The sequence below is a fragment of the Aethina tumida genome, chromosome 1 (assembly GCF_024364675.1).
Source record: "Aethina tumida isolate Nest 87 chromosome 1, icAetTumi1.1, whole genome shotgun sequence".
NCBI lineage: Eukaryota > Metazoa > Arthropoda > Insecta > Coleoptera > Nitidulidae > Aethina > Aethina tumida.
Window position 1 is genome coordinate 56,115,565 of NC_065435.1, and position 16,309 is coordinate 56,131,873.

A 16,309-nucleotide genomic window follows, 5' to 3' on the forward strand; every position below is an offset into this window, starting at 1 on the left:
ATTCTCACATTTATTTATAACATTTTTTATGGAATTAATAATACATGACATAATGAATTTATGTATGGAATATCTATTAGTTTTCTGTATTACAGCTTGCGAATATTGGTCACATGTAATGATATGTTAAATAATTTCAAAATTACCATTAAAATAATAATTTAATGAAGGTTATTTTAAAAATAAAATAAATTAGTCTAAAAAAATGCATTATTTTTAAATTTATTCGCAAGTTTAAGAATGTGGATAACATTTGTATCGGTGTCTACCCCCATTAAAATCAAAGTTGTTTCAAATAAGCCATAAATTCAGTTTGTCATAAAAAAATTGGACCGTTGCGACAATGTCAATAAGTAAGTTAACATTTTTAAGACATACTCTAGTAGCGATTTAATTTTATATACCAGTAGCTTTCTATGCTAACAGTAGTCCTACATTTGAAATTTTCATCCATAAGTTCTAATTTGGTCATAGTGATAATAAAACCCTAAACGATAATTTTACAGAATAAAATGCAAACAATTAATCTTAATCAAAATCCATTATTATACAGGGCCAATTTATCCACGACTCCACGTGCAAAATATAATAATAAGCGAAATAATTCACTCTTTATTATTCAAATTTATAGTCCATTTCAAAAATCTTGTTGTTGTGAGTAAATTTACATTTGTATTTTTCCAACAAATATGATATTGAAAGGAGGAATAATCACATTTCAAATTATCTTATGTTTAAAAGCTATGGGTATTAAACTTTTATGAAGAAAATGGCTCCACTTTAATTGTACTTAATTGTATACATAGACAGTGATTATTTTATTCATTTTTATGAAAGTCGACGCAGAGAGATGAAGCAAAAAGCTTGATACGTTTTTAATGAAGTCAATACAATGTGCATTTAGTTTATAATTGATTACAGTGATGTTTGTACGGGTAATTTGTTTGCCCAAGGCGTAAATTAACTCCAAATTAGAGGGGTAAATCATTTGGTGTATTGGAATATGAGATCTATCAAAATAAATTTGCTGTGTTATTTTCCGCTTACACTATCGCTCATATGTAGAGCAGCAAATTAAAAAACATAATAATGTTATTAAAAGAACAATTCTTTTCAATTTAAATTAATTTTATAATTAAGTGTCTAAACATTTCGTACCTCAATTTATATACAAATATCTTTATGTACATAATTTTTATACATTTTATTTCAGGCAGGGTTCATAGGTAAAGCAACCAAACCCTATATTCAATACAATTGATTTTATAATTTATCTATGTGTTTTTATCAGCGCATCACGCATAAATCAAGAAATAAACGAATTCAGTGTATTGGTGAGCACCATAAAACGAAGACTAAAAGGACTTGGTCTCTATGTTATAGAACCACCAAAGAAGCCCTTCATTTTTGCAAACTATAGAGCAGCAAGACTTCTTTTTGCAACTGGACTGATGGGCAATGGAAAAAAATTTTGTTTTCCGATGAAAGTCGGCTCCAATCATTCAAATCTGATGCTATTCCATAGGTGAGAGGACCAATTAACGAAAGGTATAATCCCAAGTACACTAGACTCACTGGTTAAGTTATACGGGATAATGGATAGTTTTGGTTATCGTGACATTATATAGAATAATATACTTCCATTTATCGAAGATAACATAAGTTTAAAGTGAACTTTCCAGCACGACAACGATTCGAAACACACGTTTAAATCAATTAAAGAATGGTTCGCTGGAGTACGCGTAATGCCTTGGTCAGCACAAAGCTCAGACCTCAATCCAATGGAAAACCTTTGAAAAGAAATTGATAGGAAAATCGATGCAAAACGAATGTCAAATTTGAATGAACTCAACGAAGAAATTCAAAAACACTCGAAAGAAATTTTGAACGATTATACTGAAAAACTACTAAAATCAATAAAGAAAAGGTGTTTAGAAGTTATTGAAAATGGTAGATATGCTACTAGATACTAAATAAAAGAAGGCTTTTTTGAGAATATCTAGTAAATTACACATTTTAAATATTACACCAAAATAATTATTATTAAGGTTTAATTTGCTTAAATTTAACCAAATTTTATTTCTTTTATTTATAACTTTAATGTATCAGTTGACAATTTTATAAATTACAATTAATATTTGAATGTTTATATTATAACAGTTTTAGAAAATGTTTGAAGGTTATTATAATTATTATTATTATAACAATAACAGAAGAAGGAAATGATCCAAGAAAATATTAAAATATATTTATTATTTACTACTCATTTTCTTATAAAATTTTATTAATTAGATTAAAAATTCTGTCATACACTTTATTTCTGTCCTTTCCCCAATGGACATCTATGTGGTTAAGCCCTGTAGTCTCAAATTTACCGTACGTTCTAGTAGTCTTTGGTAACTTGCTGTATAAAATTTGTGAGTCCTGTAATATAAAATACGTTAAAAATTATAAATTTCACGAATATACTTGACACTCACTCCTACTGTGCCACAAGAGTCACTGGAACTTGTAACGAGATAGACAGGGACGTTTATATTTTCCACAGGATATTCTGGAGGAGTTGTCGAATTGTATGCGATTAAATTGCCTTGTTCTCCATAGTCCCACATTTGGTATTTGCCTCCGGCATTCACAATTTGTGCGTAATGATAATAAACACCAAGTCCTGTACCTTTCAGTCCAGTTGTCATGTAATAATATAATGGCTATAAAAAACTGGCTTATATTTCGTTTATATGCTGTTACTAACTTACCGGATCAAACTCTCCAGGCGTCCATCCTGTAAACACCATAATAATGGCTACAACCAGATCCTTTATTGGTAAGTTTGAAGCCCAAGTGATTAATTTTATACAAGTAGAGTCTTTAGTGCATATTCCACCAATTCCCAACCGTTTAGTAAAAGCCTAAAAATAACGTTATATAAAAAATAGTTCAGTGAATATGAATGTTTTTTAATAATACCCGAAGCATGTCTACAGCCGGAGAAAATTCTTTCAGTGGTGACCTAACATATTTCATATATGAAACAGGGCCCATTAGAATAAGTATTTTTAAATATTTCTGAGCATGTTCTGGATATAGAGACGCATAAGCCAGTGATGATGATCCTGCCATGGAATGTCCAACAAATATCAGATCATTGCTGTTGGTAACTTCGCTGATTTTTTCAAAAAATGCTGCATAATCGTAAATTCCAATTTCGTGAAACCTACAGAGAAAACTTATAAACCACAAATTTTCTATCACTTAAAAATACCCACGTCCAATTCCAATAGTTATAATCGTTAATGGTTAAATTTACGTGTCCTTCGGAGTACCAAGTTCCTCTATGATTTGGTATCCAAACTTCATATCCTTGTTCCCAGAATGTTATTGCTACAAATACAAGGGAATTTAATAAAGAACGAAATCATTTATCATAATTAAGTACCAGTTGATGCGTTGCCCTGGTCCATCCAGATACTACCATCCGAACTAATAGGATGTTGGAGCACAACAATACCTTTAGGATTTTCTCTCAAGATTCGGAACATTAATAAAATATAGCCATCTTTGGTTTGTACTTCATGGGTTTCATAACCATTTACACCGAAATGCCTCTTAATTCTTTCTTTCTATTAAATAAAAATAACATAATGAAATGTTTATTACCAAAAATATCATACTTACAGTTGTTGCCCGTACATCTGGCTCATACCAGCAGTTTGGAGAAATATTTACAGTGAAATAGTCTGACCAGTTTTTGCAGGCATTGTTATCAAAACCAAATAACTTAGCTTCTGATGAAGCGAAAACCACTAGCAACAGGATAATTCGAATCATTTTCACGTAATTTTTTTTTTTGACTACCGTATTTATAACAAATATTGTTCTTATCAATTTAGGTATAAAATGTATATATTAGTTTATATGAATGTTGGTCACACGTGCTGATATGATAAATAATTTCCAAATTACCATTCAAACAATAATTTAATGAAGGTTACTTTATTTTATCCACAAGTTCAATAATGTTGTGGTAACATTTATTTCCGTGCTCTCCCAGTGACAAGACCTGTGATTTTACATTTTGTGTTAGATTGGATTTAACTTTAAAAACAAATAGATATCATGATCAAGTTCTTAGAAGTATAGATATAATAATCCTTCTAATGGGACTTGGTGGTTAGTCCCCATTGGTGAAGATAAAAATTTTCTTCACCGACACATTTATTACAAAATTCAAACTGCAAATTATATTATAAATTAAAATATAGAAAAATATCAAAATGAATAAACTCACCTATCCACTAGGATCTAGTTTTAATATACAAAAACAAAATATCCCGAAGGATGATATGGATTATATTATATTATAAAATTTTAAAAACACATAACACAGGAATAAATAGACCCACTATCCAATATACCGGCAGGTATAATTAAATTTGTTGGCGGATAATCTAACGGTACATTTGGTTGCATATGCAAATATAATCAAGTAATTAGTGTAAATGGTCCAATACAAACTCCATATCCGCACGTTTTCGAAAAGATCCTTCAGTACTAGCATACTTTAATAATGGACATTTATATATATTTTTTTTGGAATCTCCTTTATTTGCTAAAAATATTTATGTGATAGCAGTAGTTAAAAGCATTAATCAAATGTACGTGCTCTTTGGAATACCACGTACCTATGTCGTTTGTTTCCAAAACATTAATGGTAAAATCTTCTTTGATGTACTTAATAAGTAAGCTACCTCTGACTGGATATTGAAATACAACAAAACCTTAGAATTTCTCATTTCGAAGTGAATAAATAGTGTTTCTATCTTGGAAGAAACTTTTTGTTTTCATTATACCGTTCGTTTTATTCACACTTAGGGAGGCAGTACTATCATAAATTACTTTTATGAAACACTGTCAAACTGACTAATATTTCTATTTATTCCAGTGACCTTACCAAACAAAATTTGAAATTAGTTTTACTAAAATTTTATAAAAAATTAAGTGATAAATATATTATTATTTAATTATATATTATAATAAAAATTCATAATACAATATTCAGTGTATTATATTAATTATTTTAAAACTTCACAATACAATAATTTATTATTATTATATATAGTTATGATTTAAAAAATATCCAACAAAGTGAAAATGTGTATAATTTACGTTATCGTAATAATTCGTTTCCACTTTTTAAAAAGTGACCATGTGATTTCTAATAAGAACACACCAAAACTTATGGTGACACCAGTAGCCAATAAAAACATTACTCCTTCCATTGAGTGAAAATTCAATGGGGCATATGTAGCTCTATCAACTACTTCAATGTTTTTCTTCACGTACAATTCATTAAAAAGTATATCATAATAGTGATACATTATTCCTGATGATTGTAATTTTCTTAAAATATCGTTTATTTTTTTGGTCATAGGAAATCCTGGTCTATACATCCATAGGAAGAAGACCATCTGAGAATGCTCCTTAATTGGATGAATTAATGATTTTCCTTTTGTATCCAAATAAAATTCCAATTCTCTATACTTATATGCCGTATTTACAAATACTGTAGCCATATCTTTCTGAAAGGCCATTCTGCTAGCACATTTAAAGGTATAATCGCATATACTAGACCGTTTTGCTATTAACTTGTCCTCGGCATTATCTGACTTGTTGTAAACAGACCAAACATTGACAAACATGCCCAATTTCAAATCTGAGTTAATCATCTCCGACATGGTTTCAATTTGTGGAAATCTTGTATCTTTTACCAGATCTGTTAACAACTTACTATTATAAATTGATGTTATCATAAATATAAAAAGAGAGTATGCGAAAAATAAGTATTTAGGTCCAAAACGCTTAGACTTAAAAGGTGCCGCACCAATTATAGTTTCTATCACGATTACCATAGAATAAACAGGATCGCGAAATAATTTCATATTTTGATCATACTCCGAAAACAAAAACAAAAGAAAAGCGACGATAAATGCTAGTATTAAAAGAAATATCCAGGCAGACGGTGCAAAAACCAAAAAAATATTTTGCCACGCTGGTATATATTTAGATTTTGGAACACACCATTGGATATGATCCATCCATATTGGGACAGACACATCAAAATCTAAATGTTCTGATTGAAGGAGGTGGAAATTACCAATTCCTGTATCGAACTCACCATTTTGAATGGATCCTAATGCTTTAGTATAATCATTGTCAATTTTTAAACCATATAAGTTGTATTTGAATTTAAAATTCACTTTAAACTTCAAAATTTCCTGAATTAATAAAAATAAACTGACTTCTAGACCACGAATTCCTTTATTTGACGGTATTACAAATGGATGATTATAAAAGTATACAACATTAAGGGTTGTTTTGTTCCAGTTCATTGGAATTTTGTTATAGAATAAATTTGATAGTTGTGTATTGTGACAAGCACCAATCGTAATATATTTCAAATTTGGTTTTTTAAGGTTTCGTTCAATAAAGGGATGGTATGTATATATTGTTAACGTTTTTCGAAGAATTATTATAACGTTATAAACGTAATACTTGAACAAAATATTCAATAAATCCTTGTTAACTTCATTAGCTATTATTATTGTTTTCCCATGACCGTCATAAAAACTTCGCTTTGTCAAATAATTGTATAACGATGTAAGATTAACGTGTTCAGTTTCTATGATATAATTATTTATTTTTTCGAACTTAATTTGTTTTAAAGCCCCTATATTATTAACCACTATTGGAACATTGTAAGTGCAAAAGTTTTGTGTCCAAACAAGAGTTGATCTATCGTTAAAAAAATTTTCTTTTAAAATATTATTTAGGCAATCACTGAATCCAAAATCTTCTGTTATCTTCGTAAAACACTTTACTTCTTTTAAAAACATACTTAAAATGATAAATAACGTGCATTTCACAACCATTGCACCTTAACTGAAATATTAACAGTATTAATCCTAATATAAAATTAATGTAACATTAATTGCAAGTTAAATAATTGTACAAACAAAAACAATTATCTATTTATTCAATCACAATTTTATGAAACGATTATATTTACATTATCATATACATTAGTAAATAAAGCGTTGGTATGATAATATATGGTGGACAAAATTTGTAGTATTATAGAACATTTTATACGAAATTATTAAATAAACTGGCAATTACAGAATTTATTATAATTTAATGTTTGGAAAATGTAAAGCACAAAAGATATTTTTATCCATTTTTTATGAAACTTAGTTTCATATATAAATTTATATATGTAAATTCCAACTTGCTCTATTTTGATTATGAAAAAGTCGTTCAACCTTTCTAATAGATAATAAATAACATAGTGTGGGGAAATTAGTACATACTTAAAACTAATTATATTTTTCTTATCAATATTTTGACATAATATAATTTATCATACAAAAAATACCAAAAATGGTATTTTATTCAGAAAAAATATCTTCTATGATAATGGGTACCAACATTTAATTAAATTATATAATATATGACATGATGATGGTCTGTCTACCATCAGAAGATACGTAAAGCTGGTCAGAAGATACTTTCGATACAATGTGTTAAACCATCGAGCATCATCATCTATGGACTACAACCGAATTGTGTAATTGTTTGTTCACAGAGGAGTCTAGGTACACATTATATCACTCAAATAATCATATATATACATAGCGTGTACGTAGTGATAAATATCATAAATAAAGCACGACACCAACTGTTGCTTTTGGAGGTGGTTCTGTAATTGGGTGTGGATGAATTTCTTTAGATACAGTCACAGAATGCCCATATTAAATCGAGAAACTATAAATGTTATGAATTATTATTCCATTTGTTCAAGATTTGAACAAAAAGTCGTTTTTGTGTTCGAGAATGACCGATCTCATATAAATTTGTTATTACCCAAATTGATATTATGTAATATTTTGTTCTTTTTTTTAATTTTATTTTATTCAATTAATTTTCCCAGGAATCTGATATTAGGTACATTACCTGGTTAATATTTCTGATGTTGATGTAATTTTGTTTAATTTATGCAGGAGATTACGTTGTTTATTAAAACTTTTTTTCTAATAGTATATTTATTATAATTTAACATTAATAATTAATTTATTTTGATTTTTGAAAGAATTATCCACTTCAAACGTGACGCAGCCAATTTCAGTTTTTGAAAATAAAAATGCATTTCCTTACAATATAATCAACTTTATTATAATGTACAAGCGAAGTTTTATATACAATATTAAATCTTAAATAGTCAGTCGGTTTAATTAAACAAAATTAGCTGTTTTTCAAGATTAACAAAAATAATCATGAAGGGAATAAATGTTAAAAAACAATTTTCCATACTGATGGCTTTGGACAAACATTAGCATCATTACACAAAGCATTAAACGTGGTTTTAACTGGAAATCCAAGAATTTCCCTCTCTTCTTGTATTCTAAAAGAAAAAGTGCTCTCGGCAGTTCCGACAAAGTACCGAGCGTGTGAACAAATAATCTGGTCTATAATAGCAACACCTCCATCCTTGAATTTTTCCTTGACATATTTACTAGGCTTGTACCTGAACACACTGTATTTTTTATCAATCAATTCTATCAATTGGTTGTACTCTGTAATATAAATAGTTAAATATCAATCAATCTGTTAGTCAATTAACTAATCAAGTAAGAACTGTAAGTGACATTCAAAACAAAATATTAAAATTAACTCCTGATACCTTCATTTGATCCATCAGTAGATATAAAAACGTTTTGTAGTCCTAATTGATTTAAGAGTTTCATAATCTGCTTACTGGCACCTTTGAGACTAGGAGTTTCCTTTGGTCGACTGCGTAAGAAGTCTTTTCTTCTTAAATGAACAGATAAATAGGGTCCTCCAAGAGCATTTCTTCTTAGCTAAAATCATATTAACAATGTTTTAGGAAACTACTCAAATATTGCCAACTACCTTTTCATTTTGCCAATTATCTGGTAAATGTATATTGTCAGCAACATCTGTAGAATTTAAATACTTTTCCCTGAATTCATTTGCAATATTACGTAATTCTTTGTTGAACCTCATACTTCTTCTTGCCTGCCAGTACTCTTTATTGCCAAACATGTCATGCAGAGCAACTTCAGCATGATCAATTAGAATTGTTCTGAAATATGTTTATATTATTTTATTTCTTTTTAAAAGAGTTTTAAAAATTTCCTGTTACCTAGCTTGTGATTTTGCCAATAATTCAGTTAACTTTGTAGCTGGACCATGGTATGAAAGACACTGAATGCTAGTAGAAGTCATATTATCACAATAATAAAACATAGGATTGGGTTCTTCATGGCAATTCTCAATACTCATTCTATCTTCAAAATTACCAGTTTCAAACATATCTTCAAAATGTTGCAAGATGTACACCTCATCAATTTTAATTTTTGAATATTTATTTTTCACAACTAAAAACAACTCATTATAACAATACAACAACTAAATGAATAAAAAGTATACCATTAAAAAAATCATACAAATCTATCACAGATGCAAACTTTTTTAAACTGGGTATATCAAAATAGTAGGACCATGGTATATGTTCTGGCTCATCATTGTATTGCCAGTGTACCAAGTGTGACCATGGTGGTAGGACCAATTTGAATTTGTTAAGATTGTCGTTTCTTGAATTTTGCAGCTTGTGAGCAAGGATTGCCATTCTCATGTAGACGTCTCGTCGTAAATTAAAACCTTCCGGTGGATTAACATCGTAAAAAAGATATCTGAAAGAAAAGCTACAATTTATGAGGTAGTGTATGGGTTAAGTTTTACCTATTTTCGATTTCACCACACTTCTCGTTTTCGTTGAAGCAAACATCTTCGCAATGGTAAAATTTAAATTGAAGAATAAACAAATTTGAAAATATAATAAATGTAAACAAAAACATTATATGGACAAAATTTTGAGGTTATGTTAATGCAATGATGCATTTTGACTACGATCTTATGCCATAAGGCTTATGGGCCATGTAGTTAAAATGCATCATATGTTCTTTGTTTAACCCGGTGTAACCTTAAAATTTTGATCACAGTTGTTTCTGAGAAACTCTTTTAGATTTGTGGTGCTCATCAAACATTGGTAACTAATGCTTTAACACTAGTAGACTATAATTTGTCATATAGGCTATATTCTATAGTTTGGTCTTATTTATTTTACTCATTAGTTTTCACAATCAGTGTAGTGTTTTAAAATGTCTTCAAATGTATATAACTGAATGGTGTCTTTGGTTAACATCATCTGAATAGTCTATGGTGAACAATGCACTGGTTATTCATGACATTTTTGCATAGCCATTCTTGTAATTAGTAATGTAATTAATTTATAATTTTTCTGTTCTAATTATGCATATGCATAACAGGTATCTGAGGTATTATTAATTAAAATCCAATTACAAATAAAACTGTGGGATATGTCTATCTGATAAGTAGTTATTAAATCATATAATGCATCAAAGTATTATCTCCTTCACCAAATAGAAAAATTCTCTTTAAAAATACTTCTATTTCAGACCTGTATATGACTGCATGCACTCTACTCTTGTGAGTATTTCAAAAATAAAGCTAACTTTAAAAGACCAATAACGTTTTTGAATTCACCAGAAAATTTTACTCTGGGAATGTGTTTTTCAAAGAATGTTTGTGAAATTTCTCAAAATATATGAACTAATATGTTACAATATGTCATTATTTAATAAGAGAAAATGTACCTTTATGTATGTTATGTTGCTTTCTAAGGATCATTTCAATATGTTTCTAATTTATATGTTTATTTTTCAGGTGTCACTAATTGTTTGCAATGGAGGACGATAAGAATTCCGATAAGGAAATCACAAGGTATACATACGTAGAAGATTCATTACGTGCAATTCAAGGAGACATAGAAAGGTTTCTTAAAAATTTTGAAGCTAAAAATAGTTACAAATGGTCTGATTTTGCTGATGTATACAATGAAATGGACTTTACAAATATTTTTGCGTAAGTTTTAACATTAAAATCTTAAGAGAGGATAAGACATTTTTCATGTTTTAATTCTTTTAATACTAAAGAATATATCATTATTTCTATAACATTCATATAATGAAATTTAAACAGAGACTCTCAAGTTTTAGAAAGTATATCAAGAATGATTACATTTTAGAGTGTTTAATTATATATTTTAATCCATGTAAAGAAATGTTAAAATTTACAACACATTATATTAAAATAATTACAGAAAATGTCTAAAAGTGGAAGAAATTTGTCTTATCTCCATCTAATCATTTTTAATATTTAATATCAATTGTTTCAGTGGAATGGCTCATATACAGTTTATCCGAGAGATAACAGAAAATATGTTTCATATAATAAAAAAATATTTTTACCATTCAACAAGCTTGTATATACAAACCGGGGCTATTTACTTATTATTTGCTTTGTATGCAAAACAACCGATTAAAGACTTTATAAAAATACGTTTAACACGTGATGATTACTCGAAACTGATTCAATGCGTAGAACTTTCAATGAGCAAAAATGAACATGAGATGCCTTATAAATTCTGCGAATTGAAGGCAATGAACGCTTTTTATTATGTTGCCGATAGGCAATTACGCGCACCTGAACTGGAATATCTAAAACCGTTAGATAATTTTCATGACGACACTTTTGATAAAAATGCAGCGGAGACATTAATTGAAAAGTGTGAAAATTTTAAGGAACTTTGTAATACCAAAGAACTAGCGGACATTGATATTAAATATTCTGAAGCTTCAAAAAAGTGTGCACAAAAAAATCCCCAAATGTTATTTATTGAATCAACAATTTTAAAAGATATTGAAAAAGCGCAGGAGGACATAAAAAATTTTAATATAGCAACTGGTAACACGGATTGTAATAAAAAGTTATTGAAGGACAAGGCGTTTAGTGCTAAAACTGCTTTATACAGAGGTGAAAAAGAATTTGCTGCTGAATTTGTGCTAAAAAAGGAAAAAATGGAAAAACCAGGGTCACCAAAATATTAAATATTTTTATTAAATAATGTTGTATGTAGAAGTGATTTTTTATTCTGTACCTACACTGATAACTATAAGTATTGCTTATAATCAAATCAAATACATTTCAATCTATATTTACATATGCTTAGAAATAATTAACTACTTAAATTAATTTATTTATTTTTATTGTAATGCAATCTATATTTAAAATTTAATCAATGAATTGTATCTTTTTGTAATTTGATGTCGTCTTATGATTGGTTTTCGAGAATAAAGGCCTCATAGTTCAATTCGAGACGTTTGTACTTTACAGATGTCGATTGTAGATCGAATTTCACCCTTGTATTCGAAAACCGAAACAAATTTAGTTTGGTGTTTAAATTCACAAGGAAATTAAACAAATTTTCATTTCAACTTTATATTTACCTATTATGCCTATGGTATTATTGCTACAACGCACATATAAAAATCTATGTCAAAATTCAGTCGCTTTATCATACATTACATAAATAAGGGGCAATTTAAACATGTTTGCCTCAAAGAATTCTCTGAGGAATCTATACAAAATCTACATAGTGACATAGGTAGGTGTGGTCATAACGCCACAGTTGTTGTTTTTGGTGGACATTAGAATATAGCCATCATTGCCCCAAAGATTGGACCAACTGTTCTTAACCAACCAGTAGTTCTCACCATTAATACTTCCATAACCGACAGCCAATACTGCATGGTCCAAGTTCTCTTCTTTGTTTCCACTGTAATTAAATTATGTAAGACGTTTAAATTAAATGTATGGGATTTACTTACCACTTAGGTTCATAATAAACTCCATTGGAATAAAAACTGAAAGTGCGTTGACTGGCATCGATAGCGACGCTGATTGGTCCGTGCTTGAAGATTGCCAATCTCAAAGCATCTTCGTCATTTGAGGTAACATTGACCCATCCAGTAATTGGTGCGACTTTCTTGACATCGTCAGCATGACAATATCCATCCTACAATCAGTTAATTAATATGTATTTTTACAACCTCATTCAAAGTTACCTGTCCAAGGTATGGTCCATAAGCTTCTTCAGTGGGTACTCCACCGTGTTTCTGGATCCACTGGTACGCTCTAAAGTCTTCTCCACCATCACATCCATTGTTTCCATATCCCCAAGAACAATCAACAAGAGCTTGTTGAGACAATCTCACGAGGTTTCCTCCATTTTTCAAGAAATACGCTCCTTCAATGGCACCGATTGTACCGAAAGACCAACAAGAGCCACAAATTGACTGATCCTTCACCGGGGTCACAGCACCCAACAACCTCCAATCCCATTGTTCTGGTACTTCTTCAGCTGCGAGTTTAGCATTGGTGTAAGGGAAAGGCTGACCACCGTTGTAACCACCAGAAGAAATTCTTCCTCTCAACGCACGCAGCTCGTTGGGTGATTTGTCCGCCAAATGGTTCACAGCCAAGGTGTAACCGACATTTTTTCTGTTATGAGAGTTGATATAACGCAGGTTTTGTCTGAAGGCTTCCATCCTAAGAACATGTTCTTTGTCGTCGGCATAACTTTTGTTGTGCTTCTTAACGAATTTCTTAAATTCAGCTTCGACGTGGTTGGTCTTAGTAGGGTGGATAAATTCAGCCATTGGGTTGAAGGTGTAGAAGTGTTTGTTTCCGGGGCCAGGGAAGTTTGTGCATGTCAAATCTAATGGAAAAAATTAATTACGACAATTTTCACTACTTTTATAATAAATTAGATTATTTATAAAAGTGGATTCTCAAATACTAATAATAATATCTATGTTATACAAATTAGCACAACTAGTAATAATCAATTAAAGTAAATTATATTATTTGTTGTTCTTTTCAACTCATCAAAAGTGTGTATTTTAAATATTTATTTACGATAAGGGGTTGGAAAATTTTGAGGTTCAATTGATATGTTGAACGCATACTCCAGACTGGTAATTAAATATCAAATGTCGCTGATTGTTCTCTTTAGATTATCTAGTAAACCAGATTGTATCAATATAATCTTCGTATATATACATTGTATTTATTCTATACATTCTAGTCCACTTAAGATATGCCTTCTAGGAAATCATTAGAAATGATAATAAAAAATCACCGTTAAATACTTATAAATTAATTAATTAAATACCTATCAGCAATCTGAAGTTGCAATATCAAAAATCACAATTACTTGTTTAATAATAAAAATGAATTTGCAAATTCTCGTGATTGATATTGTAAAGTAAAAGTACTTGACTAAACTTGTATACTTCAGTAAAAAATTTGTTTCCAAGGCAATAATTTTAATGATTCCACACAAATAGTGCAAATGGACAAATTCATTGTAATAAATATTTATCAATTGTTTCGTGTAAAAATGATGAATCATGAGGATCATATTCATTCATACAAAGCAATAATATCATATTTACTTACTTGAATCAATTTCAAAAATTTCTTTAGGGATATCGTCGGTACTGTATGAGTTGTACTGTAGATAATAGTGGTCATAGTGGCTTCCAAGAAGAGTGTTGTATCCTCTCATTTCGTATCTGACGAAAAATAAAAAGATTAAATTATTATTAAGAAACTTAGTCAAATAATATATGTATCACCTCACTGGCACGGCAATTTTCTCAGAAGTATCTGGATCAGTTTTGTAGTAAACCCACAAAGTGTATTTGTTGAATTTTTGCCCAATAGTTTCGTTCAGTCTCCAAATTTCTGTTTCTTTACCCAAAATCATTTCTTCGCCGACTTTCACAAATCCTTCGGTGGATGGAAGAATTGATTGGGGTTCGATCGATTCTTCGGCAGTACCATTGACTTGGAGGCAAGTTTTTGAATTGGTCACTTCCTCTGTGGTAATTGGGGCTATTTTTAAACTGGTTCCATATTTCTCGAAGTTGCTGATTTGATACGTCTTGACCATATCACCATAATAATCGATACGGGATTGCTTGTTAGCTCCGTCATACCTTACAAAAAATTATTTTCAATAATTAATAAATCAATAAAAATGGTGAAATTATTACAATATTAATTCACACATTATTGACTCGTTTGTAATCGTAAAAACTCCATCCAAATTACTTAAAGTACATCTTGATTTTCATTACAATAAACATTGTTTTATTAATTTTATATGAAGTACCACTTCGAGATAATTTTTTAATAGAAAAAATTATACATATTTTATATACAATTTACGTATTGATTAAAAATATCACCAATGGCTCATGGCTGAGTAACATTGTAATTCATGTACGGTTTATCGGAAAAAATAATTTTATAAGGAAGTACGTCTATTTACAATACCATTGAAAGAAATTGTTACTGACAAATAAATATTAATAATGATAACCTTTTCTGACATTTCCAAACCAATTCACAATATAATAGTATTTATTTTGTGCAAATAAACAAAGATCATATAAAATTTAAATTAAATATAACGATACTAAGAATGATAGATACGTACCAAGCAGAGAATGGTTCGACCAATTCAGCGTATGGAATAAAAATTACACCTTTTACGGCATAAGTGTTCTTCCAAACTGGCACATCACCTGCGTATACTAGTAAAATACAAATCAATATAAATAATCAAGACAAATTAAATTAATTTTCTCACCGCTGGCAACGACACCAAATATCAATACAAGGCACAATTTATGTGCCCACATCGCAACTCTTTAGTGTTCCGTTCGCTATCACAGTTTCGTTATGACTGAGTCGAATCAACCGTTCGGTGCGAATTATATCGTTTTTCAAGAGGTCAGTAATCTATACAACCTGCCGATTTGAAAACATCCCTAGACCTATTGACACAGCTGATAAACGGAAAACAAGTTCTGAGTACCCAATATCGATTTGTATGTTGTAGTGGAGCGCTCACTCAATATTTACTTCGACGTAAAAATGAAAGTGCACGGTATGCGCTTCTGTGTTTTGTTACCTGCCTGAAGGAAATGGATTGTTATGAGATTAAAAAAATTGAATAGATCAGGTGTTCCAATTACAATGCGTTGCCTTCGGTCGTAAATAATTCCGAGCTGTGACGGAATCTGTGGCTTTGTTATTAAAGTGTTTAACATTGACAATGGTCAGGATTCAGAGGGTTTGAAGTTACGGTATTTCTCAAAATTTAATTATTCATATATTCCATGATTTTTTTAAATATTTAAAATCATTTGTGAGTATAATTTTTTTAATTTAAATTACAAAAATATATTATTAATATGTAACATTAATTAACTACAATAAGAATATCTCTAGATAAGTT

At 29.7% G+C, this 16,309-nt stretch overlaps 4 protein-coding genes across 7 annotated transcripts; 1 reads left to right on the top strand and 3 right to left on the bottom strand.

Annotated features, from left to right (window-relative positions):
* Positions 1 to 2,236: 2,236 nt before the first annotated feature.
* Positions 2,237 to 4,427, bottom strand: LOC109601569 (tear acid lipase-like protein). Of its 2 annotated transcripts, XM_049961580.1 has the most exons (9): positions 4,289 to 4,427; positions 3,964 to 4,232; positions 3,676 to 3,803; positions 3,437 to 3,620; positions 3,267 to 3,381; positions 2,968 to 3,214; positions 2,757 to 2,909; positions 2,481 to 2,708; positions 2,237 to 2,424 (listed from the first exon to the last, which is right to left on the bottom strand). In XM_049961580.1, the coding sequence occupies exons 4-9, from the start codon at positions 3,537 to 3,539 to the stop codon at positions 2,272 to 2,274; spliced, it is 999 nt and encodes a 332-aa protein (XP_049817537.1). In that variant the 5' UTR covers positions 3,540 to 3,620; positions 3,676 to 3,803; positions 3,964 to 4,232; positions 4,289 to 4,427; the 3' UTR covers positions 2,237 to 2,271. The 2 variants fall into 2 exon arrangements, with proteins under 2 accessions (XP_049817537.1, XP_049817536.1); XM_049961579.1 differs by having other exon boundaries at positions 3,676 to 4,232.
* A 3,791-nt stretch (positions 4,428 to 8,218) lies between these two features.
* On the bottom strand, positions 8,219 to 9,990 carry LOC109602692 (GDP-fucose protein O-fucosyltransferase 2). Its single transcript, XM_020019121.2, has 6 exons — positions 9,820 to 9,990; positions 9,508 to 9,770; positions 9,221 to 9,455; positions 8,968 to 9,160; positions 8,738 to 8,915; positions 8,219 to 8,630 (listed from the first exon to the last, which is right to left on the bottom strand). The coding sequence occupies exons 1-6, from the start codon at positions 9,933 to 9,935 to the stop codon at positions 8,347 to 8,349; spliced, it is 1,269 nt and encodes a 422-aa protein (XP_019874680.1). The 5' UTR covers positions 9,936 to 9,990; the 3' UTR covers positions 8,219 to 8,346.
* On the top strand, positions 9,667 to 12,069 carry LOC109602702 (uncharacterized). 3 transcript variants are annotated; one of them, XM_020019139.2, is made up of 3 exons: positions 9,667 to 9,796; positions 10,825 to 11,022; positions 11,336 to 12,069. In XM_020019139.2, exons 2-3 carry the CDS (start codon positions 10,844 to 10,846, stop codon positions 12,045 to 12,047), a joined length of 891 nt encoding a protein of 296 aa, XP_019874698.1. In that variant the 5' UTR covers positions 9,667 to 9,796; positions 10,825 to 10,843; the 3' UTR covers positions 12,048 to 12,069. The 3 variants fall into 3 exon arrangements, with proteins under 3 accessions (XP_019874698.1, XP_019874690.1, XP_049826756.1); XM_020019131.2 differs by lacking the exon at positions 9,667 to 9,796 and adding an exon at positions 9,987 to 10,126; XM_049970799.1 differs by lacking the exon at positions 9,667 to 9,796 and adding an exon at positions 10,556 to 10,587.
* Positions 12,070 to 12,422: 353 nt separating this feature from the next.
* On the bottom strand, positions 12,423 to 15,813 carry LOC109602683 (digestive cysteine proteinase 1). The gene is made up of 7 exons (XM_020019109.2): positions 15,659 to 15,813; positions 15,506 to 15,602; positions 14,640 to 15,002; positions 14,461 to 14,576; positions 13,065 to 13,717; positions 12,828 to 13,015; positions 12,423 to 12,775 (listed from the first exon to the last, which is right to left on the bottom strand). The coding sequence occupies exons 1-7, from the start codon at positions 15,708 to 15,710 to the stop codon at positions 12,589 to 12,591; spliced, it is 1,656 nt and encodes a 551-aa protein (XP_019874668.1). The 5' UTR covers positions 15,711 to 15,813; the 3' UTR covers positions 12,423 to 12,588.
* Positions 15,814 to 16,309: the final 496 nt, after the last annotated feature.

What these genes read in the sequence shown, in the direction of transcription:
- LOC109601569 (XM_049961579.1), bottom strand. Translation starts at nt 3,828, where the DNA reads ATGATTCGAATTATCCTGTTGCTAGTGGTTTTCGCTTCATCAGAAGCT. An exon ending in CCAGGGCAACGCATCAACTG is followed by an intron (nt 3,382 to 3,436) that starts GTACTTAATTAT and finishes TTGTATTTGTAG; the next exon opens with CAATAACATTCTGGGAACAA. An exon ending in CGCCTGGAGAGTTTGATCCG is followed by an intron (nt 2,709 to 2,756) that starts GTAAGTTAGTAA and finishes AGTTTTTTATAG; the next exon opens with CCATTATATTATTACATGAC.
- LOC109602692 (XM_020019121.2), bottom strand. Translation starts at nt 9,935, where the DNA reads ATGTTTTTGTTTACATTTATTATATTTTCAAATTTGTTTATTCTTCAA. An exon ending in TGTGGTGAAATCGAAAATAG is followed by an intron (nt 9,771 to 9,819) that starts GTAAAACTTAAC and finishes CTTTTCTTTCAG; the next exon opens with ATATCTTTTTTACGATGTTA. An exon ending in ATAATTGGCAAAATGAAAAG is followed by an intron (nt 8,916 to 8,967) that starts GTAGTTGGCAAT and finishes ATATGATTTTAG; the next exon opens with CTAAGAAGAAATGCTCTTGG.
- LOC109602702 (XM_020019139.2), top strand. Translation starts at nt 10,844, where the DNA reads ATGGAGGACGATAAGAATTCCGATAAGGAAATCACAAGGTATACATAC. An exon ending in GACTTTACAAATATTTTTGC is followed by an intron (nt 11,023 to 11,335) that starts GTAAGTTTTAAC and finishes CAATTGTTTCAG; the next exon opens with TGGAATGGCTCATATACAGT.
- LOC109602683 (XM_020019109.2), bottom strand. Translation starts at nt 15,710, where the DNA reads ATGTGGGCACATAAATTGTGCCTTGTATTGATATTTGGTGTCGTTGCC. An exon ending in AAAATTGCCGTGCCAGTGAG is followed by an intron (nt 14,577 to 14,639) that starts GTGATACATATA and finishes ATTTTTCGTCAG; the next exon opens with ATACGAAATGAGAGGATACA. An exon ending in ATGGACCATACCTTGGACAG is followed by an intron (nt 13,016 to 13,064) that starts GTAACTTTGAAT and finishes AACTGATTGTAG; the next exon opens with GATGGATATTGTCATGCTGA.